At 32.2% G+C, this 22,990-nt stretch overlaps 2 protein-coding genes and 1 pseudogene across 2 annotated transcripts in view; 1 reads left to right on the top strand and 2 right to left on the bottom strand.

The window, feature by feature from the left end:
* The first annotated feature begins 716 nt into the window (after positions 1 to 716).
* LOC111999164 (phosphoenolpyruvate/phosphate translocator 2, chloroplastic) lies at positions 717 to 7,039 on the top strand. Its single transcript, XM_024031282.2, has 9 exons — positions 717 to 1,202; positions 2,497 to 2,619; positions 2,702 to 2,854; positions 4,057 to 4,142; positions 4,320 to 4,404; positions 4,606 to 4,725; positions 4,842 to 4,919; positions 6,607 to 6,736; positions 6,867 to 7,039. Exons 1-9 carry the CDS (start codon positions 822 to 824, stop codon positions 6,941 to 6,943), a joined length of 1,233 nt encoding a protein of 410 aa, XP_023887050.1. The 5' UTR covers positions 717 to 821; the 3' UTR covers positions 6,944 to 7,039.
* Positions 7,040 to 7,567: 528 nt separating this feature from the next.
* LOC111999153 (G-type lectin S-receptor-like serine/threonine-protein kinase SD2-5) lies at positions 7,568 to 9,152 on the bottom strand (annotated as a pseudogene).
* Positions 9,153 to 21,765: 12,613 nt separating this feature from the next.
* Positions 21,766 to 22,990, bottom strand: part of LOC111996560 (uncharacterized) — a 4,800-nt gene continuing 3,575 nt past the window's right edge. The window contains exon 3 of the mRNA XM_065772857.1: positions 21,766 to 22,401. Within this exon, the coding sequence (XP_065628929.1) occupies positions 21,766 to 22,401 (636 nt within the window). The remainder of the gene's footprint in view (positions 22,402 to 22,990) is intronic.

The following is a 22,990-nucleotide window of genomic DNA, read 5'->3' as shown; positions in this document are numbered from 1 at the left end:
GTCCACTTTTAGGAAAAATCTTTGGTTGATAGTTCCAAAGTCGATGACTTCACGTGACAAGTCAGATAATCCATTTTCTAGTACTGTTTAATCTTTCTTATCCATAATAAGGTGATTCATACTCATGTGTTTGTGTAATCCACATGTGTTTTTTTTTTTCAAACAAAATATTTATAGAAAAGAAAATCGTATCATTTTCATCTCCCTTATAAAGTAAAACAACATTTTAAGTGTATTAGTATATTTTAAAATCTTCATTAAAAATTATGCTATTTAAAAATTATAATCCAATATAAATAAGGAGTAAGACAATCATCACTACATTTATATAAAAAGATATTTGAATCCGGTACATTTTTGTTTGAAATATTAAGAGATTTCTGGAAAAAAAAAAAAATCAAAGGAAAATATCGAAGTGGCCATTATCAATAATCAATAATTTCCATGCTTTCACTTCTATGAATCTTGTTTATTTTTGACTTAGTTTATAGGTGTACAACAAAAGTGGTGTAAATAGTAAAATTATGTGAAAATAATATGGGTAAATTACACAAACTATTCTTAAGGTTTGGAGAATGAGATTTTGTTCCAAACCTTAACCGAAAAAAACTCTTATCCCTTGAAATTTTAGAAAATCAACACATTAGTACATTAGTTATTCCGTTATAAAATAGAAATTTTTTTTTCCTTAGACCAAATCCTAATTAGTTTAAACTACCCTCCAAATCCAAACGCTTGACGCGGTCGTTTTTGTCCCCCCCTACCCCATGCAACGTTAAGACCTCTGTTTCTCTGTCCCATCTGTTCTTCAACTCCACAAGATGCAGAGCACTCTGTTTTCTCTGTCTCTCTCAACCCCATTTGTCAAACCTCCAAATCCAAATCCTAAAGGACCTAAACCCAAGCTCTCCCACCTCTCACACTCATCGTCTTCGACACAATTCAACCTTAATTCCACACATGGACTCTCACAGCAAAGTCCTGTGTATGCATTTTCTTCATCATGCTTTAACATGCGAGTATGCGGTTCCTTTTTTGTTTCAAACCAAAGAAACAACAGTTTTAAGGTCAGAGCTGCTTCGGGGCCCGAGAACATGGGTGATACTGTGAAACCAAGTGGCGTGATTAAGACTTTGCAGCTAGGCTTTATGTTTGGAATTTGGTATATTTTGAATATCTACTTCAACATCTACAACAAGCAGGTTCATTATCTCTGTCTTTATCTCCAATTTTCTTTTTCAAGCAAGATAAAACTTAATGGAAGCAATAGAACCCATTGATTGAAGAGCTAAATTATTTTTCTGGTTGCCTCAGAAAACTTAAAAAAGAAAGAATTAAAATTTTGATTAGATACTGTAGTGACCCAAAAGGATCCCACGTCGAAAGCACATGGTATAGTGACCCAAAAGGGGGTCTTGCAATCCATGGAATCTCACATTGCCTAGGAAAGCACATGAAGATGTCCTTATAAGGAGCGACATTCCTTTAATGTGTAGAGGCCTTTTTCTCCCACTATTGTGTGCTTTGAGAGAGAACAAAACCGTGAGGAGCATGGGCCCAAAGCGGACAATATTTACACAGTTGGGGCGGGGCCGTTACAGATGATATCAAAGCCATGCCCTAACTGGAAGTGTGGGTCCCACACGTGAGGACGCGTGTGCTCATAAGGGGGATGGATTGTAATGACCCAAAAGGAGGTCTTGCAATCCATGGAATCCCACATTACCTAGGGAAGCACATGGAGATGTTCTTATAAGGAGCGACCTTCCTTTAATGTGTAGAGGCCTTTTTCTCCCACTGCTGTGTGCTTTGAGGGAGAACAAAACCGTGAGGGGCATGGCCCCCAAAGCAGATAATATCTATACAGTTGGGGCAGGGCCGTTATAAATACCTTCCTCTTTTATTATTATTATTTTTATAACAAAAAGTCTACTAATTATTTAGTATAGTTTGGAATCCAAACATGTGAGTAGAATTTTTTACTTATGTCTCTTTACATGTGTTTGGTTGCTGGGAATTTCAAATTTTTGAGTGTTATAGATTTTGAGAGTAAAGTATTGGTCGGTTATATTTTTACAATTATCTAATGGGGATATAATTTTGTAACATTGCTACTAGATTGTCATATTTGGTAATGTTTTAGGGCCTGTTCGGTTGCTTAGAATTTCATATTTTGAGAGTTATAGATTCTTGAGAGTCAAAAATAGGTCACTTGTATCTTACGGTATCTAATGGAAATACAATTCTGTAACATTGCTACTTATCAGAAAAAAAAAATGTAACATTGCTATAAGATTGTCATATTTAGTGACTTTTGAGGCTTGTTCAGTTGTTGAAAATTTCAATTTTTGAGTTATTATTGAGAGCAAAAAATTGGTTAGTTATATTTTACAATATCTAATGCAGATATAATTGTGTAACATTACTAGAAGATTTTTATTTGTGGTTAATCTCAAGAATGCTAGAATTTGAATGCCACTGCTCATTTATTTATAGGTTCTAAAAGTCTATCCATTTCCTGCAACGGTTACAGCATTTCAGTTTGGCTTTGTGAGTTTGATGGTTGCTTTGATGTGGGCATCTAACTCTTATATCAGACCAAAGATTACTCCTCAACAGGTACTTTGTTATTGTGGTGAAATTGTTTTGTAAATTTTTCCTTCTGTTTGATTATGGGTTTTATAAACATATTCACTTTCAGCTTGCAGCAATTTTTCCTTTGGCTGTGGCACACACGTTGGGGAACCTCTTGACCAACATTAGTCTTGGGAAAGTTGCTGTTTCATTCACTCACACAATCAAAGCTATGGAGCCCCTTTTCACTGTTGTACTCTCTGCCTTGATTCTTGCTGAGGTGAGGGGTCCTGCCCCAAATTTTTTTTTTTCTTGTTTTCATTTGGAGATATTATTGGCTGACTGTATGGCTCTACGATATAATTTTGAGAAGTGGAAAGTGCGTATAGACTCCTGTAATGGCTTACTACCAGTTCTAATGAGTTATTCAGGACTTAAAATGAGTAGATATTTAGTTGAGATGCAATTCACAGGGTTTGCATGGATTAATATATTCAAAACAGTAAATAACTGACACACACACACACAAAAGTATATGTTCATGGAGTGAAGACCAAATGGTAAAGAACTCTGGGCCCAAGCAGTCCTCAATCCTCATTACCACAATTCACATTACAATTTTAAAACCCAAAAATACAAATAAATTTGTCATGGAATTAGCCAACACTAACAATCCTAACAAGAAGCATATAGATATGGTTGTGTGCAATAATATTGGAGAGTATTTGATGTCATCTTCCCATTTCATGCCTAGTCTTGAGATGTTTGCTAACTCTCTTTTAAACTCTTCTATAGTGGACCATTCAGTTTAATCTATTCATTCTTGCTTTTGTGCAAATCGAAGTGCCAAAAGGTATAATCAATGAAAGACATTTCATATATATCAATAATTATCAGCAGCAAGAAAGGAAGAATTTGGACCTATCTCCAAGTCTTCTGCTTGAATCCTTTGGGAAATTCATCAATGCAAGACCTTTGTAATTTCCAAAGTCAATTATCTGGGTGTTAAAAGTAAATTGTTCCTCTTAGTAATAACTTAAGTATAATGTTAAAAGTTATATGTTCATCTTAGTAATAACTTTAGTAAAATTAGAAATGCTAATGGATTCTTTCATCATTACAGGAAGAGTAATATGGGCACCTGGAGTCCTTAATTAGCAAGAAACTAATTTGAGCCACATTGGTGGTACTTCATTTGTCCTTTTATAGCTCCTTCATATAAATTGATAATTTGAAATAAAAAAATGTATTCTTGAGCAATTGTCACTTAAGATGATTGATTGCAAGCCACCTTTTCCCCTAATCCTGTGATGCATGTGCTTTCTGGAATTTATTATTCTTGTGACCATGGAGATCTATACTAGTGCAGGTAGTCTATGAAAGTGCTTGACTAATGACTAACACATATTCATAACACATACCACTCTCCAGTTAATCTATATATAAGATAATTTGATTTTTTTGACCATACTGTGCACACAGAGGCCTACTCTTTGGGTAGTTTCTTCCCTTGTACCAATTGTAGGTGGAGTGGCATTGGCATCTTTCACTGAGGTCTCTTTTAATTGGTAAGAGAACACGCTGCAGTTGTCTTATTAAGGAGAATGCAAACACATTTTTCTTTTGCATAGAGGTTTCTTCTGATAGAAGTCCATATATATTCTGCTAATAGAAAAAAACAATTACATTTTTTGAAATATTTAGGCCTGGTACTGACATGTCACTCACCCTCCCTTTTGAAACAGGACTGGCTTTTACAGTGCAATGGCTTCCAATCTGACAAATCAATCCCGTAATGTATACAGCAAAAAGTTAATGGTTAAAAAGGAGGTACAAAACCCAGATGCAAGTCATATATATTTATGCCTTTGAATTACTATATGTTCACAAGTAACTGTATTAGTAGAAATGGAAGCATTAGTTCACTTATGCAGTTGTCTCACAATTATTTGGTTAAATCTGTAATGTCAAGGAGAGTTATTGTAGATCATATATTCTAATTTTTCTAACCACGTTTTATTCATAAAACAGGAATCTTTGGACAATATCAATCTCTTCTCAGTATTAACCATTATTTCTTTTATCCTGTTGGCTCCTGTGGCTATTTTCTTGGAAGGTGCTAAGTTTACTCCTTCATACCTGCAATCTGCTGTAAGTAGTACATATAAATAGTGAGATTATACTAACTTAACTTTACTATAATCAATCAATACAATAAAAGAAGAGACCATCCTGCATCAAACAGTTTTCTTTTCTCCTTGTTCTAGGCAAATCAAGGTTTGAATGTTAGAGAACTATGTGTGAGATCGCTTTTGGCTGGGTTCTGCTTTTATGGTTACCAGCAGGTGAGGTCTATGATTATTTGTGCCCAGTGTCTGTTTACTTAGTATACTGCATATGAAAAATGTGCAAAGTGCTCTCTCCTTTTTTTTTTTTTTTTCAATTGTGCTTTGCTTGATTGTTGATTTCCTGTTATGTTAATCATATTCTACTATGGTAGAATTCACTCGTGGTTCTGCTAGTGTGTGATTACAAATTCAAATGCCAAAGCTCAAGATTTTCTGAGCATGAATTCTACAAAACTATTCATTTTATAGAGATTTAGCATGATAGCAATTACTCAAAAAGCTGTGAAAAACTCAAATCACACTTCTTGAAAACTTAAGACTGCTCCAAAAGCCTGTCTCTCTATTCCAGTGATTTTTCAATAGAAACATCAGAAGTATTTAGTAGTGGCAAAAAATTGATAAATACTGTTCATATCTAAAAAATTTTCTTTTATTGAACTAAATCCCTATCATTGGTGCCATGTTGCACATATAAATTGTCAAATGGTACTACAATTTTTTTTCCTCTTCCAATCATAATTCACTGGTCAATTGCTATAAGTTCTCCCTGACTACTATTTATCTTTCCGCATCGTAGAGTTATTTTTCAATGAGCTCTCCAATCATAATTCATACGTATTCATTTGTGAAAGTGTATTTCTAGAAGTAACTCAACCATACATTTGTAATTTAGATTTTAGAATAATTTGCAGTTTTATTAGAATTACATTCTGAATCCAAATGATGCTACTTCCTTAGAGAACAAATTTGTGTCATGGCTACCGTGTCATGTATTTGGACCCTTTTCTCCAGAGCTTTCCCATGAAATTTCTGAGAATCTATTTAATTTATACTTAAAAAATTAACATCTTAGTTGTTTCTGCTCTTGATTAGAAAGCTCATATCAAGATGAACATACACATTCCAACAATATAGTTGTTGGAAGGGAAAGATAAAATAGAGAGTCAGGGTTTCACACATGTTAAATTTATTCAAAGTTCAACAGAGATCTATTGCGAAGAGGACTTAGCCCTCAAGATTATTATTTTCTTATTTCAGGGAGGTTGAGCATGTCACACTCTAGCACTAGATTTCATGCTGGCAAAAGACTACCCAAAGTCTGCCATTCAAGTATCCAAGAGCCATCCTTGCTATGGTAGCAAGGATGGCTCTTGGAACCACTGTTTTTCACATTTTTGTTAATAGGAAAATTTCTCGGAAAAAGGATCTTCTCCATTTCAAATAGATCAATTTCATAGTTCATATTAAATATTACAAAGTTAAAGGTTTATCTAGTGCCACATCATTGAAAATTTTAAATGATGTGACACTGATCTAGCAAATAAAATCTCAGTCGTGAAATGAAGTCTTCAGCAATGGTCCATTAAGCATAATCATCTGAGCTAATCCTTATAATTTATAAATGGTTCAGTTTAACGGATAGACATTTGGAGCTCATTTTTTATTCTTAGGACCCAGCCTTCTCCTGCCAATGTTCTGTTATAGCATATGGAATATGTTCTGAATTAAATGAGTTCCAAGAACAAATTAAAAAAATAAAAAGAAAATAAATTTTGTTGAGAATTTTATCAGAATATATGTTCTTTAGCACCATATGAAAATATTGTTTCCACTGTATGAAGAACAATAGCCAACTTTGATACAATATTACTGTTTATCGATTCTACTAATTTTTGTCTGGCAGGTCTCCTATATCATATTAGACATGCTATCACCGATCACCCATGCAGTGGGAAATTGTGTGAAGCGTGTGGTGGTCATACTCTCCTCAATTATCTTCTTCCAAACCCCTGTCTCACCCATAAACTCCCTTGGTAAATTCTCATTACCAATTGGTAACAGATGAAAGTTGTTTTTATAATGAGCTTATACATATATTTTAAGTTTCTCTTCTATGATCTATCCTACTTCTTTTACATGCAAGTTGACTTGCTTTTGCTGCAGGAACTGCCTTGGCTCTTGCTGGAGTATTCTTGTATTCAAGAGCAAAACGGATAAAGCCAAAGCCAAAGGCTGCTTGAGTTTATACAGAAGATAGCAAATTTAACCATTTAAAAGAGAATTTCATGTTAATTGTGAATATTATTTTTGTGCCAATCATATTGCTTGCTTTCTAACACAGGGTCTTCCTTGAAAGAAAAGAGAAGAAACTTCTGCACATCTCATGCATAAAGTGAATCAACATCATTCTCATTGTTAATTTTGAATGATGTTTGTCTGGAAAGCGTACAACTCTATTTCAAGACTCTTGAACCCCAACTTAGAAGCTAGGATCAGCCCAGCACTCAGCAATGACACTGGAAGAAGTCCCAATCGATCTAGAGAATCTGCAAATCCAGATATCCAGAGAGTCTCTAAATATACCACCAGCTCCTGCTTTCCCAGGACTTCCCCAAAAAGCCCCATCAGTGTAAGCTTAACACAGCCCTTCACTAGGTCTCTGGCACCTAACTTCAAGGTTTGTTTAATTTTGAGCACAAATTCTGGGAACACCCATCCTATTCCGAAAGGATTTAGTAAATCTACAGTCCTTGAGAATGTGAATAATGGATTCATTACCTAGTTGAAAACAGAACAAGTACTTAATGCCTCTCTTGGAAAGGACCTATCTGACTGGGACACTATCCAGCGCACACAGCCACAGTAAAATCTAAGTTCTGCTACTTCAGTTCAAACTTTCATAAATAATACTACTATATATTACTCATATGATCGACACACAACAATACAACAACTGAACAAAGTCTACAGCTCTTCCTCTCTTTTAAAAAGGTCTACAACTCAAAACTTAAATTTTACAGTCAAATGACAGAATAAAAGTATGGAAATTACCCCATTTGTCAAGCAACAAAAGATTGTATAGTGAAGAATCATCGTGGTCCTGATAGAACTGAAGGCAATAATGGAGTAGCAGCAAAAATAGGCACTTCCTGGTTATCAACTCCAGCTCTTGCGTTTAGTAAAGGTGGATTTGAGAAGAAATACTCTAGGTCTGATTCAACACTCACAACACCCTCGAAGACCTTAACCACTATGGACATAGAAGGCCTCTTTGTGAAATCATTTTGCAAACACCATGCTGCAACCCTCATCATATTAACAACTTCTTCTCCATGCAATTGCATATCTTCACTGTACTTATCAACCAAATCCAATAATTGGTCCTCCTCAATATTTTTCTTGAATAGATCAAGTAAATGCATTGCTCCTCTGGTTGAGAGCGATCAAGGTTTCTCCTTCCACACAATATCTCTAAAAGTACTATTCCAAAGCTATATAGATCCACTTTTTCTGTGATTACTGAATTTAACCATTCTAGAGCCATATAGCTAGGAGCCCCTCTCATAGTTGTTACAACTTGGCTCTGGTCACGATCAACTAGTCTAGACAATCCAAAATCAGAGACTTTTGCATTAAAATTCTCATCTAAGAGGATTTATGTGGTTTTATATCCAAGTGAACTATTTTCTGCCAACATTCCTCATGTAAATAAGTTAACCCCTGTGCTATGTCAATGATGATCTTCTTTCTATGTTTCCAATCAAGTAGCATCTTTAACTTCTTGTGAAATATCCATCTATCTAAAGACCCATTAGACATGTATTCATAAACAAAAAGCCTATGAAATTTCTCAGCACAAAATCCAATCAGTCTTACCAAGTTGAAATGATGAGTGCTACCAATTGTCTTAACCTCAGCTAAAAATGATTTTTTGATTTGACTGAAACTATTAAGATGCTTCACTACAACCTTAGTGCCATCAATTAGAGTCCCTTCAAAAACTATGCCAAATCCTCCCCCACCGAGCTCCTTATTGAAATTTTCTGTTATGGTTTGCAAATCATCGTAAAAATATCTTGTGGGCATTCATGGTACATGATCCAAATGATACTCCTCATCTTCCTCAGCATCTTCCTTGTTCCGAATTCAAAAAACAAAGATTCCAATTAGAAACAAAACAAGCAAAGACCCAAGGCTGGATCCCATTATTATTCCAAGAGAATGTTTATTCTTTCCATGGTTTGTCGGCCGTTGAGGAGGAACCGCACTAGGGACATTCTGCACCTTAATGTATACTTTATGGTTAGTATTTTCTATGGTAGTGGCATTAAGTGAAAAAAATTCAGATTGTAAATAGCAATACCCACTAGAAGAATATATAGCAGCTTTGCACGAACAATTTTCTAAGCATGCCTCTGTACAAGTCCTTAAACTTATATTTTGGTAGTTAGTGATTTATTTCTGGGATGGATGTATCTAAAAGGGGAAAGTATGTGATGTTCTGGATCTCTAAAAGAATGTGATTTTTGGAAGCTTCACAAGACAAGGGAATAACAAGGGAGCATCCACGGTCAGGCTGCCTGTCTTCGATTCGTTGAAAGTAACTTGTCCCATATATGGGTCCAGGACAACTACACATGCCATTTGTACAAATACCATAACTGCCGCAAAACGCAGGGTAAGCACATAAATCAGTAATTTGGAAAAGATCATCCACTTCTTGCCAATCCTGATCATAAACTCTCGTGTGTCGGTCAGGCTCTAATCTCATGTACTGCATTGATAAGGATGTTGAAGGAATGGATAATTTATCAAATGGGGAATTTGGACGAGACTGAACACTAAAGAAACTTAAGCTTTGATTAACAAATTGAACATAACTGATAATGTTAGCATAACTTGACTGATTATACCAATAGCATAGGGGAGGATTAGAATTGATATAAGCAAACAATCCCCTAGTGCTATTGCTGCATAAAACTACAGATTAATATGACACAACTGCGATTGGGCACTTCAACCGTCTCATAAATAAATATTAAATCTAATTGCTTCTTTGTAATTGGTGACACATCAAAGCTCAATGTGGTAAATGCTATAGTACCCCTAGCATTACTCTTTCCTTTATGCAATACTAGCCATATACCATGCATGGTGTATTTTGAAATATTTGTAAGAAATATTTTATGACCAAAATATAATACTTATTATAAGTTATAATATTTAGGGAAATAATTTCAATTATTTCCTCATTAGAAAGGAAAAAAAGATAAAGAAAATTGTTAAAATTAATATAATTAAGAATGTGAATTTATTGCTGGACTGAATTAACAATATTTAATTATTTTCATTACTTTAGCACACAGTTTTTTATTTTCATATTTTTAATTGTGTTATTAAATTTGCTTTTTATTTTTTGTTGGACTTTGTTTCAATTGTTGTTGAAACAACTAAATTTGAGCTCCAATTTCATACTTTGAATGAAAATTTTCTTATGTAATTTTAAAAAATAAAATAAAAATAACTATAACAATTCTTTTTACATAAATTGTGCATAGCATATAAATAGATTTTTTTATTAAAAAAAACCACATAGATAACGAATACATGAAAATAAAAGCATTCTCTCCTATTAATACTCTTTTTAGTTACATAGCACAAGGTAAGTTATTACATGCCATTTGAAAGGAGTTATGAAATAAGTACCAGTTAGCTTAATTGGTTGAGGAGTTATGAAATAAGTACTGGTTTGCTTACTAAAAAAAAAAAAAAATCTTATCAATGCTTTCACCTAATTATAAGGAGCAATCATCATAAAAGGAAGACCATAGATTTCAATCATTATAATATCTATTAAAATTCACATAAAATATATATATATATATATATTAAAAAAAACTAAGTTAGAAAATGTAAATTGTTAAGATTAACATAATTAAAAATATTTAATTATTTGGACTAATTTGAGACTCATATATTTTGATATTCTCGATTTCATGTATTATTAAATTGATTTTTTCTTGTAATGATTTTTGTTTCAATTGTTTCTGTGGGGCCCGTAGGCCTGATAGCCTCGGCCCATCATATAGCAAGCCCAAGGCCCATGCCGAAGAGCACAAGCTATTTCTGAGAGAGAGGGGGAGAGCCTATTTTCCTAAATCCACGCCGAGGATACCTCGTCCTCAGCCTGACAAAAGTGATTTCAGGGAGTGGCTAACCCCAAAGTAAGCTGTCACTCTCGCATTTAATGCACTCAACTAACCCTCCTGGCCGCATTAATGAGGAGGTAACCCCTTGGCAGGATAACGTTGGTTAGAGTGAGCCACTTGAGTACCGATAAGGCCTCTAATGGGATGGACGACCAGAAGAAAGGCGAATAGACGATCAACAGATGGAAGCAAGAGATAGGAAGATAAAAACTATAAAAGAAAAGCTAGTAAAGCAAAGGAAAAGGGAGAAAGGGGGGGAGAACATTAAGGCCTCCTCGGCCACAGGCCGAGGAGCATTCTCCCGTTTGTAAGGAAACACTTAGCATTTTTTATAAGAGAAAGTTCCTGCATGGTGATCGACGGCCAACACCTAAGCCTGTCAGCCCACTCTCTATAAATTTATTGTTTGGGCTTATTGGGCTGAAAACCCAACACTCAATTCAAATTGAGTCCTTACAGTTTCTAAAACAACTATATACAAAAAAGAATTTTATATTCCAAATAAATTTTTTAATTAAACTATTTCTTATATAAATTTTATAAAATAACCACCTAAATTTATTCTTTTTTATAAATACTTAATGCATAATCTATAGATAACTAATACGTGGAATAAATACATTTATCTCATTAACGCATGGTAATCAATTAACACTTTGACATAAATACAAAATTTTGGTGGGATGGAAGGCTAAATAAATAAATAAAATTCTCTTTTGTTCTTAAAGAATGCACTACTTATCCTAACCTTAGACCATGATACCAGAGATTATATATATATTATTCAACCAATGAAAAGCATTTGAAAAGTGGTGATTCAATTTTTAGAAATAATTTTCTTTGGATAAACCATTAGTAGCAATGGTTATTTTTGCCTTAATTACTTTTTTTTTTTAATACAAGATAGAAATTCTATTCTAGTATAATCTAAGTGTATATGTGTGTGAAGCTCCTTCCTGACTTGAATCTCGGCTCTTGTCTCTTTTATTTCACTAGCACTTATACTTGTGGAGTGATCATCGCATCAAGGGTGCGCGATAGTTAATTACATTTTTTTGACAAGCAAGGACGTTCATACATTTTCGAGATCTAACTATTTTTTCAAGTGTATACAGTTCTTTCATCTTTCACACACCAAATTATTACAAGGATGAAAAGTCTTTCCTATACTCTTAGTGGTTTGAATTTGATTATGATGGGATGGTAATTTGCTTAAAACATTTTGCACTTGTAATGTTTTTGCATGTTAGGGACAATAGTTAGGTGAAAAGGACTTCAAGATGAATATGCTTCCTTCCTTGACTTTTCTTTTGCCATGGTTTTCAATATTTTCAATTAGTTAGGTGAGTTATTTTAAGAAAGTTTATATATAGCTTTCTACAGTAAGCATGAAAGTGCAAGGAAAAGAAAGTGAAGCAAGTGCATGTATAAGGAAATACGACGGAAAGAGTGAAATAGTAAAAAGTGTGTGTGCAGCAAAGCATGTGTAATTTTTTTATGTATTAATCAAATTGTTCTTTTATTGATAACTCCTTTGTGTATTCTACTTTAATGTTGTGAGATTAGTTATAGGCTTCAATTTTTTGTTTTCCTTTGTTATGGGCAGATCAGGCATGTCTACCACTACATTCTCCACAAACACCATTGGACTCGATTAATTCTTCTTTTGCAACACCTTTTGTGCCCGGCTTTATCTCGCCTAGAGGGTTGTCGTTCAGTCAAACTGGTTAAATGGGTCTAGTGTAAGTACTGGTGAGTATGGGCAAGGATCAGGTGGGTTATTCTAATGGAGTGGGCTTTCTCTTTTTAGGCTGACCATGGCAAAATTATAGAGCCAGATATTTGGGTCCAGTCTTTTTATAGGGACCACATGCAGCCTCAGGTTCAATAAAATGGACCTGGATTAGAGTGTGGAAATTGTTTAAGGAGCTTGATAAATGCCTCACTAAAAATCTAAATTACATCATTTAATTTGGATAATTTTAATTTTGATCCTTATTGTATCAAAATTTGGATTTAGTCTCTAACATTTGATGGAGTTTTGAATTATTTTCTTCTGTCCACGCTTGTTAATAACATGGTTATTAAATGGCAACTTAATATGCAAAACTACGTACTTTTACGAACATTCAGAATCTTTTTTTTTTTTTTGGTATTTTCTTTCACATTATATATAAAAACGTACTATTTCTTTCATGTGTTTTATCCTTTTAAAGCAACCCTCTCATACCTTGATTAATGATCCTCTATTTCAATTTAAAAAAAATACTCTTCATTTCAAGTGACATGGAGAGGATCATTTTTTTGCAAAAATATTACTCCACATCACAAATTAAGAATTGAGAGAGTTCATAACATAATAATGATGCTATAATGATGGTGATAAAGCTGAATCCAATATATCTTTTAAAATTTTAAATAATATGACACTTTGTACACTATTAGATTCAAAAAATAAAATCTTAACTATGAAGTATACACTCTATTTTAAGTTAAATGAAAAGTATCTTGTTCTTATTTCCGCACTTATTTATCCAATCCACTCAATGAGAAAGTTGCCATGAATGAGGTTTAGCTAGCTGAAGCCTAAAGCTATACATTGACCTTGACTGTAAGCGTGGCCACTGAGTACAGACCACCAGTCATTAATGATGGTGCCGATATCTTTTCACGTTGTGTTGGTAGTTGGTCAACCTCCTATTACAACGCTTTAAATCTCTCAAGGTTTTATCCACCCCCCTCTCTCTCTCTCTCTCTCTCTCTCTCTCTCTCTCATATTTTTCTTTTTCTAGATAGTAAGTTTCTATAGCCTTTTTTTGGTTGCTTAGAAAATGAGGCAAGGGATATGAATTTCAAGTTTTGTGCCTAGACCTTTGCTTTCTTGCGTTTTCTTAATAATTGAATAGAGTACTTAAAATTTGGAATTGAATTTGGAGAATTTTTTTTATATGACATATGCTTTTCTGTCTTTTTATATGTATTAATAATTTTTATATTTGCTTACATATGCTTTTCTATCTTTTTACATGTTCTTTTTAAATAATATTAACTTGTAATTCTATGCATATACATATAATACATTTACAAATAAGTACAACTAAATGTGTATTAAGAATTTACTAAGTTTATAGAATGTTAAGGACATATTTTATGTAATTGGCTAATCTTTTGACAAAATGTACTTTACTTGTAATTTGGTAGATCTAAAATGGGTTTAGTACTTCAAGAAACATGTTGTTCAAGTCTAGTATTAAAACCATGAAGATTGGACCAAGAAATAAGTAAAGAGAAGCTGTTCATTAAAGTTGAACATACAACTTGACAGATGCTCGATAGATAGCTATCTATTGAGGTTTAATGAGGCTCGACAAATACTATGTATCAAGGTATCTATCGAGAATTACGAAAATCAATTTTTCAGATTTGATTTTCGCCGTCACATAAGAGAATACAAAGGAGAGCACATGAAAATGTGACCGATGCCTTATTCTCTCTGAAAAAACTACTGCGTCTTTGTGCCTTAGGGTTTTGTAACAAGTGTTTCTTGATTTTCATTCTTGATGAAGTGAAGAACTTTGCAACCAACATCTCTTCAAGTTGGTGACTTAGTCACGTACTGAAAGCCGTGAATCTTTGGTTAGTCACGTACTGGGATCCGTGCAAAAGGGTGGCGTTCATATATTGAAGAATTCAGAGGTTCTGAAGTGGTAGAAGGTTTCTGCTGTAAGTTCATCTACGGGGATTGTAAAGTCTAGGGACAAAAGTTTTGTACTAGATCTGAAACTTCTCTTTACTATAGTGGATTGCTTTTCGAGAAGGTTTCCCCCTCAGGTTTTTTTTATTATGAAACTAGTTTATTTCATTGTTTTTTCTGAGCCATCATATCTTGTCTTATTTAATTTTCCGCTGTGCATAATTTTGACATGATACTGATGTTTGTTTGTTTTAACAAGTTTTATTCATAATAAATCCAATTTACAACTTAGGTTTAAAACTTGTTAATTTTATCTACTGGGGTTTAAATTTCCCAACATAGAAAAGGTTTGTTAGTTGCTTCATGATACTAGAATGTATAAGAGGAATTCCAAATAGTAGATTAGAACCTCTTATCTGATCCTTTCTCCAAGTAATACCAACTTCAATATGCATCCATTCTCATGTGATTTAAATTAACCAGGAAATTTTGAACTCGATTAAATACATATATAAATTATAAACAACAATTTTTTTTGGGGGGGGGGGGGGTGGTAGAACGAACAGCAAAGCTGTTAAATGAGATCACTCGGTTAAAAAATGAATCTATGGCATCCTGATTAAGGTACTAAATGATTTCACAAGGAACAACAGAATAAACTAAAAAGTTTATGTCCTCTTCTTGGTTACATCCAAAATTAGCTAACACATCAGCACAGTGGTTGGCTTCATGTAGGACATGCTTCAGACTGTATTTCTCAAGCTCATCCAGCAACCACTTGCAATCAGATAAAAGAAAGGAGAGAGATCTATTAGAAGAAGAGTTGGAGTAGACTAAAAGTTCACAACAGATTTAGCATACAACTCTATTTCAAGACTCTTGAACCCCAACTTAGAAGCCAGGATCAGCTTAAAACTCAGCAACCACACTGGAGGAAGTGCGCATGGATCTAGAGAATCTGCAAATATTAACTGTACTTATCAACCTAACCTACAAGGTTTGTTATTTTGAGCACAAATCCTGGGAATGCCCTTTCTATTGCAAAAGGATTTAGCAAATCTAAAGTTTTTAAGAATGTGAATAATGTTCTACCGTTTATCTCAAAAAAAAAAGAAAAAGAAAAAAAAAGAATGTGAATAATGGATTTATTACCTAAGTTGCAAACAGAACGAGTAGCGGTACAATTAATGCCTCTCTTGGCAAGGACCTCTCTGACTGGGACACTATCCAATATACACAGCTACAGCAAAATCTCAGTTCTGCTACGTACTTCGGTTCAAAGTTACATAAAGTCTACAACTCTTCCTCTCTTAAAAAAAATCTGCAACTCAACCTTAAATTTTAGTTTCAATGACAGAAGAAACACTTATACATCACTGCAATAATGTCAAATAAATGTTACAAGAGAAGCCGTGTTATTTGCCAATAAATGACCACATGAATTAACGTATTGAAAGCTTTCCATCAAAATTTGAACTACTAATATTAGTCATTATGTGAGACTTTATAATTAGAAGTATGGAAATTACCTTCATTTGTCAAGCAACAAAAGATTGTATAGCGAACAATCATCTTGGTCTTGATAGAATTGAAGGCAATAATGGAATAGCAACAACAACATGCACTTCCTAGTTATCAACTCTAGCTCTTGTGTTTAGTAAAGGTGAATTTGAGAAGAAATAATCTAGGTCTAATTCAACATTCATAACACCATCGAAGACCTTAACCACCATGGACATAGAAGGCATCTTTGTGAAATCATTTTGCAAACACCATGCTACAATCCTCATCATATTCACAATTGCAAACACCAATAATTGGTCCTCAATATTTTTCACGAAAAGATCAAGTAGATGCATTGCTTCATTTGGATGAGAGCGATCACATTTTCCTTTCACACAATATCTCCAAAAGTATTATACCGAAGTTATAGACATTTACTTTTTCTATAATCACTAAACTCAACTATTTTGGAGCCATATAGCCAAGAGCTTCTCTTAGATATTAAATCCCAATCATCTCTCTGCTCCACTACTAATATCTCCAAATTTGATCAAATTATGGATTTTTAGTGTAATTTTGGAAGCTTATTTGTCCCCTAGTACTAAACACATTTAGTAAGTCAAAAGAAAGCCAGAAGAAAGATCATTTGTACCTTAATTAACCAATCTCAGTTTGATCGTTTGTAACTCCTCTTAGAACTATTTGTAGTGGAAGATACAATTGACTCTTTCCTTTAACTAATAGTATTAACAGTGGTGAGCAGGATTGTAGAGATGGGAGTTTCTTGACAATTGGAATTCTACGTATTATTATATTATAGAGGAACAACAGCTTTTTCTTGAAGATTTTCTGTATGTACGTGATTGGTGATCTTTAGGTTATATGTGGTTTAGGATTCCCTATTTGCACACACACACACACATATATATATATATATATATATATATGTAGCTGGAGATTGACTTCTAAATTTCTACACTTCCCTAAAAAAATCTCCCCGTAATGCTGTTTAGGAAAAGTGACAAGCTTTAGGTAAGATGTCTGGTGCTTGTAATACTTTAGCAAGTCAGAGATATATTGAATTAAAGATTCTATGAGGGTAGGGTTTTAGAAAAATGATTCCAGTTAGCTTAATTGGTAAAATATTTTGTTATTAAATAAAATATTTGGCTTCGATCCCTACCTATACCAAAAACCAATCAATTTTAATTATCTTTCTACTTATGTAAAAGTCTTTTTCCATCCCTTTTTTTAATATTCATGAGATTTTTTTTTTTGAATTTGTTTTTATTTTTGTAATTCGATAGTTACAATAGGGAATGGGGATCCTAAACATCTTGATTGAAAATACCAAAAATTAGTGTAAGTTGAATTACAAGACTCTTGACATATTCTTGAGATGCCACTTCGATTGTAAAAAAAAAAAATGTTCCTTAGTGGCTCTTGTTGAAAGACCTTTGTATCATATATCTTGTTAGATGCAATTTTATGAAGACCTTACTAGCTTTGCTCTTCTAGGTTCTTCAAATAATATTTCACTGGGATAGCATGTTTGTCGGAAAATAATTAAAAAATTCATGACCCCGAACTAAGAGCTCGTTATGAAATTAAAATATGACTTGATTTAATAATATGAAAGCTACAAAAAGGGTAAGGGCGCCAAATTATTATTATTATTTTTAAATAAGATATATTTAGATATATATTGATGATCTCAAAATTTTATTAATTAAGTATATATACTTAATTATGGCCTCCAAATCCTAAATAAAATTGTTATATATCTATATAAAAAATTATTTGAAATTTATAATTAAAATATGTAATTTTATAAGAAGTGTAAGGATCATTATATTTATTTGAATAGAGTCACAAATCCTATTAGTGATGAGCTATGTATACCAATTATTTAAATTAATTGAACATTAGGTAAAATTATAATGAACACATAAGTATATTAATAATTATCTTAAAAACCAAAAAAAAAAAAAAAAAAACTCGTAAGACATCCTCATAAATGATGGTTAATAAAAGAAAAGTCAAAGCATTAAATATTTTTATTAGTTTTGGTTCAAGTTGCCAAGAACACTCCATTTGTTTCGATAGAAAACTTTGTGTAATGATAGTTTTCGATACTTTCCAGTATTTAGTAGCATCAGAAGAAAATAGTAAATGAAAAACTATATTTGGTCAATAGAAATATTATAGTTTATTTTTAGAGATTTTTTCCATCAATTTTTTTTGAAAAACAACTTTATCTCACAACAAATTAAATAAAGAAAATTAGAAAATTGTTTTTCAACTCATTTAATGTTGTTACCAGATATAGGAAAATGAGATAGTTTTATAGAAAATAATTTTGAAAAATAACTCATTTTCTAGAAAATATAATCATCAAAACAAATAGAGCTTTGAAGTTTAAGTGGTTGGCAGCTCGTGGGTTCCCTCCCCATCTTTGTTCAAGTTAATTTGTTGAAGTTGAATGGATATACTTTTTATAGTAAAAATTGGCTTACGAAGAGCTTAATTTATATCTTGAGTTGTGTTTATATTTTATAGTACTATTTTATACTATATATATGTGTGTGTGTGTAGGTACTATATATATATGTGTGTGTGGTAGGTATATAGTAGGTACAAAGAAAGGAAATTACTTAATTATTAAATTTTTATTCTTAACCCTAATGACAAATTTTTTACTCCACCATTGACTATATTCTATTATATAATTATGCAATATCAATAAGTCACTCCAAAGATCTTTTTGTATCGGCAACTACTTATCCTAGTCTAAAATTATGAATTATGAATGTTTCATGATTTGTGATACTAATACATACATACATACATATATATATATATATATATTTGGACTTTGAAATGTGTGTCAATTCGGTTTTTGGACTTTCACTTTGAACATTTAACTGTGCACTAGGTTTGTGCCATATCAAAAAATTTATATTAGTATTTTATTTTAAAATTTAATGGATTCGCATATTTGAGTATGATAATAATGGACTTTACATTACTGAGAAACATGAAATATATTACTAGTTTTTAACATAAAAAACCAACAAAATGTTTGATTTATTATATATAAACATAATTTGTAGGGTTAATAGTTCAAATCAAAAGTTTATAGACCAAATTAACACTCAAGTGAAATCCAAAGGCAAAACCCCTAATAAAATAAGAGAAAGAAAATAATAATAATAATTTGGATAAAATACTATTTTAGATTCTAAACTTTATCAAAAGTTTTTTTTTTTTTCCATCCCTAAACTTTAAAAGTTCTTTTTTCATCCTTAAACACTTTGTAAAGAATTTTTTCAATAGTTTAGGAATGAAAAAAAAAAAATGAAGAAGATATTTTTTAAAGTTTAATTAATAACATAAAGCAAAACGTTTTTGATAGTTTGGGAATGAAATACAAACCTTTTTAATAGTTTAAGGATAAAAGATAAACTTTTTAATAGTTTAGGAATGAAAAAAAAACTTTTTAAAATTTAGGAATGAAAAAAAAAAAAAAGTTTAGGAAATAAAATAGTATTTTACACTAATAATTTTATACTCCATCATCTATTACCTGAATATATAGCATGTAATTTGCTTGAATTTTCTACTTACAGAAGATATGCAAGCCCTAAATCAAACATATATCACATATCAAAAAGTTCTTAAAAAAAAAATTTGGACTTTGAAATGTGAGTCAATTCGATTTTTGGACTTTCAATTTTAAAAATTAACACGTGCCCTAGGTTTGTATCATATCAAAAATTTTATATTAGTATCTTATTTTAAAATCTAATGGATTCACATATGTGAGTATGATAATAATGGACTTCAAATTACTGGAAAACATTTGCATATCACATAATCAAATAAATTAGATTTTAACATAAAATACTAACAAAATGTTTGATTTATTATAAACCTAATTTGCAGGGGTTAATAGTTCAAATCAAAATTTTATAGACCAAATTAACACTCAAGTGAAATCCAAAGGCAAAACCCCTAACTAAAAAAGAAAAAGAAAAAGAAAATCATAATAATAATTTGGATAAAATATTATTTTGCTCTCTAAACTTTATCAAAAAAAAATTTTATCCCTAAACTTTAAAAGTTCTTTTTTCCTCCTTAAACTTTGTAAAGAATTTTTCAATAGTTTAGAAACAAAAATATTAATGAAAAAGAACGTTTTCAATATTTAGGAATAAAGAAGATCTTTTTTTTTTTTTCAAAGTTTAATGAGAGAGAGTAAAATGTTTTAATAACTTAGGAACGAAAGACAAACTTTTTAATAGTTTAAAGACGAAAAACAAATTTTTTAAAATTTAGAAATAAAAAACAAATGTTAACAAATATCAAGGATCAAAATAGTATTTTACACCAACAAGTTTACACTCCATCATCTATGACCTGAATATCTAGCTTGTAATTTGCTTGAATTTTCTACTTACAAGAGATACGCAAGCCCTAAATAAAACACCAATCGCATAACAAAAAGTTTTTTAAAAAGTATTTGGACATTGAAAAGTGTGTCAATTCGGATTTGGACTATCAATTTTAAAAATTAACCTGTGCACTAGGTTTGTGCCATATCAAACATTTTATATTAGTATTTTTATTTTAAAATCTAATGGATTCACATATGTGAGTATGATAATAATGGACTTCTAATTACTGAAAAACATGTGCATATCACATAATCATATATATTAGATTTTAACATAAAATACCAACAAAATGTTTGATTTATTATAAACCTAATTTGTAGGAGTTAATAGTTCAAATCAAAAGTTTATAGTTTATGGAAGAAAGACAAACTTTTCAATAATTTAGGGAAAAAAAACATTTTAAAATTTAAAAATGAAAAAAAAAAAATTAATAAAATTTAGAGACTAAAATAGTATTTTACACTAATAATTCTATACTCCACATCTATCATATAACCATGCTAAATATTTCATTAGGTAATTGTCCAAAAAAAATCCCCCTTATTTCACAAAACCGTTATTCCAGTTTGGTGACATAATCCAGCAAACGCATATAAATATAATAATGTCTTATCTAATAGACATAGCAATCATCGTATATTATTTCTTCACAGTTCAAAGGGTCAACGATTCTACGTTATATTTCGTAGATTATTCAAACTCTTAGAGCTATATATAATAATCCCACACCTATATAAGGGTTAATATAATATAATTTTGCACAAATGCATGCATTGCAAGCTTCTCAAGCTTCATGGGATGCATAAGCAAGCATTCAGGTCATCAAAGTGAGCCAAAAACTGAAGTAAAATAGCAACACTTTTAAAACCCAAAAGAAACATAACATAGATTATAGCATACAAGATGCTAATTAATTAGTCCAAGCTAATTGTCACCCATAGGCTGGGGATAATACAACACACAAGTTTGAAATTTATGAAAATAACAAGTCCAAATCTTTTTAGTTTTTTGGAGGATAGGCACTCTCACATACTGAAATAAAAATAACATAGATAAGAAAATGTCAGCAGAGAGATCCACCACTTACATCTTCATCTTCATGTTCCCATGTCATACAAGCTTTGGAGGGCTGAGCAACTTGGAACTTTGGGAGATACTTCATCACCTTGCAAAAGAAGCCCACCAAGAATTCGCATAGCTCAAACGCTTCCTCGACCTACAGTCGTCTCGTACAACTCCATTTCCCTGCCCAACTGATCGCGTATCAAGTAATTAGTCATGTCCAAGGACACCTCAAACTGCCAGTTGCTATCATCAAAATCGGAAATACAAGGCATCTCCTCATCCTCAAGCATGGGCATATAAACATTAATATTATTTTCAGGGGGCATAGCGTTGTTTAGAGACACACCAGTATTGGCCGCCTCGTTGTGATTGTAGACGTTGGTTAGGAATGCTGCCCAGTTTGGGGAGGTAAGGCTTGAGTTCTCAAGCTGAACTCGAGGATTGTTGGTCACCATATTCACCATGTGCACGCTTGACTCTGAGAGATTGTTGTTGTTGTTGTTGTTGTTGTTGTTGTTGATGGAGTTGTCATTGACGTGCATATTGGGTGAGGTCACTGCCTTGATGTAGCTTTGCAGGAGGGTGGCGCTTGAGTTGGAGTCCCTGCTATTCTTCTTTGAGTTCTGCCTTCTTTTGGTTGCATTCCAGTGATTTTTGATGGTGTTCTCAGTCCTTCCTGGCAGCCTCCTAGCAATTTCTGCCCATTTGTTTCCAATTTGCTTGTGAGCTTCAATCAGGATCCTATCTTCCTCTTCAGTCCAGTTATCTTTCTGCAAACATGACAAAGAATAATGTGTGTAAGAAGGATGAATATAGAATCAACTTGAACTAGATTGTGGTCATGCTGTGGCAAAGATATATATATATATATATATATATGCATTTGTATGATGCACTATTTAATGTGTCAATTCTTGTGTGTGTTGGTGTGTGCATATGAATTGATGGAAAGTATAATAAATGTAAGCAATACTCTTGTTACATGTATATCAAATTCATAAACATTAACTACACGAAAAGTAATATTACACACATCTACTACATAATTCCACCTCATGTACTAAATACTTTATTATATACAAGATTTTTTATACAAAGAAGAGAAAATTAACTGTGAAACATGATGTAATTAATTGGTTAACAAGTGAATTATTAGTCGAACCGTTGGGTCAAATAAATTTTTTTAAAAAATTATATATTATATATATATATATATATTAGTTTAGAGAAATCATATATATAAATAGTAAAAAAAAAAAAAAAAAAAAAGAGCATATACCTAAATTAACTTGCAATTATGATTCAAAATCAAGCTTTCACAATAACATAGTAGTATTTTGATAGGATGAGAGTCTTGCA

The sequence above is a fragment of the Quercus suber genome, unplaced genomic scaffold, assembly GCF_002906115.3.
Source record: "Quercus suber isolate HL8 unplaced genomic scaffold, Cork oak 2.0 scaffold_65, whole genome shotgun sequence".
NCBI classification, from domain to species: domain Eukaryota; kingdom Viridiplantae; phylum Streptophyta; class Magnoliopsida; order Fagales; family Fagaceae; genus Quercus; species Quercus suber.
The sequence above is the reverse complement of the archived record's forward strand: the minus strand, read 5'-3'. Positions and strand labels throughout refer to the sequence as shown.

What these genes read in the sequence shown, in the direction of transcription:
- LOC111999164 (XM_024031282.2), top strand. Translation starts at nt 822, where the DNA reads ATGCAGAGCACTCTGTTTTCTCTGTCTCTCTCAACCCCATTTGTCAAA. An exon ending in CTGCCTTGATTCTTGCTGAG is followed by an intron (nt 2,855 to 4,056) that starts GTGAGGGGTCCT and finishes CTGTGCACACAG; the next exon opens with AGGCCTACTCTTTGGGTAGT. An exon ending in GCTTTTATGGTTACCAGCAG is followed by an intron (nt 4,920 to 6,606) that starts GTGAGGTCTATG and finishes TTTGTCTGGCAG; the next exon opens with GTCTCCTATATCATATTAGA.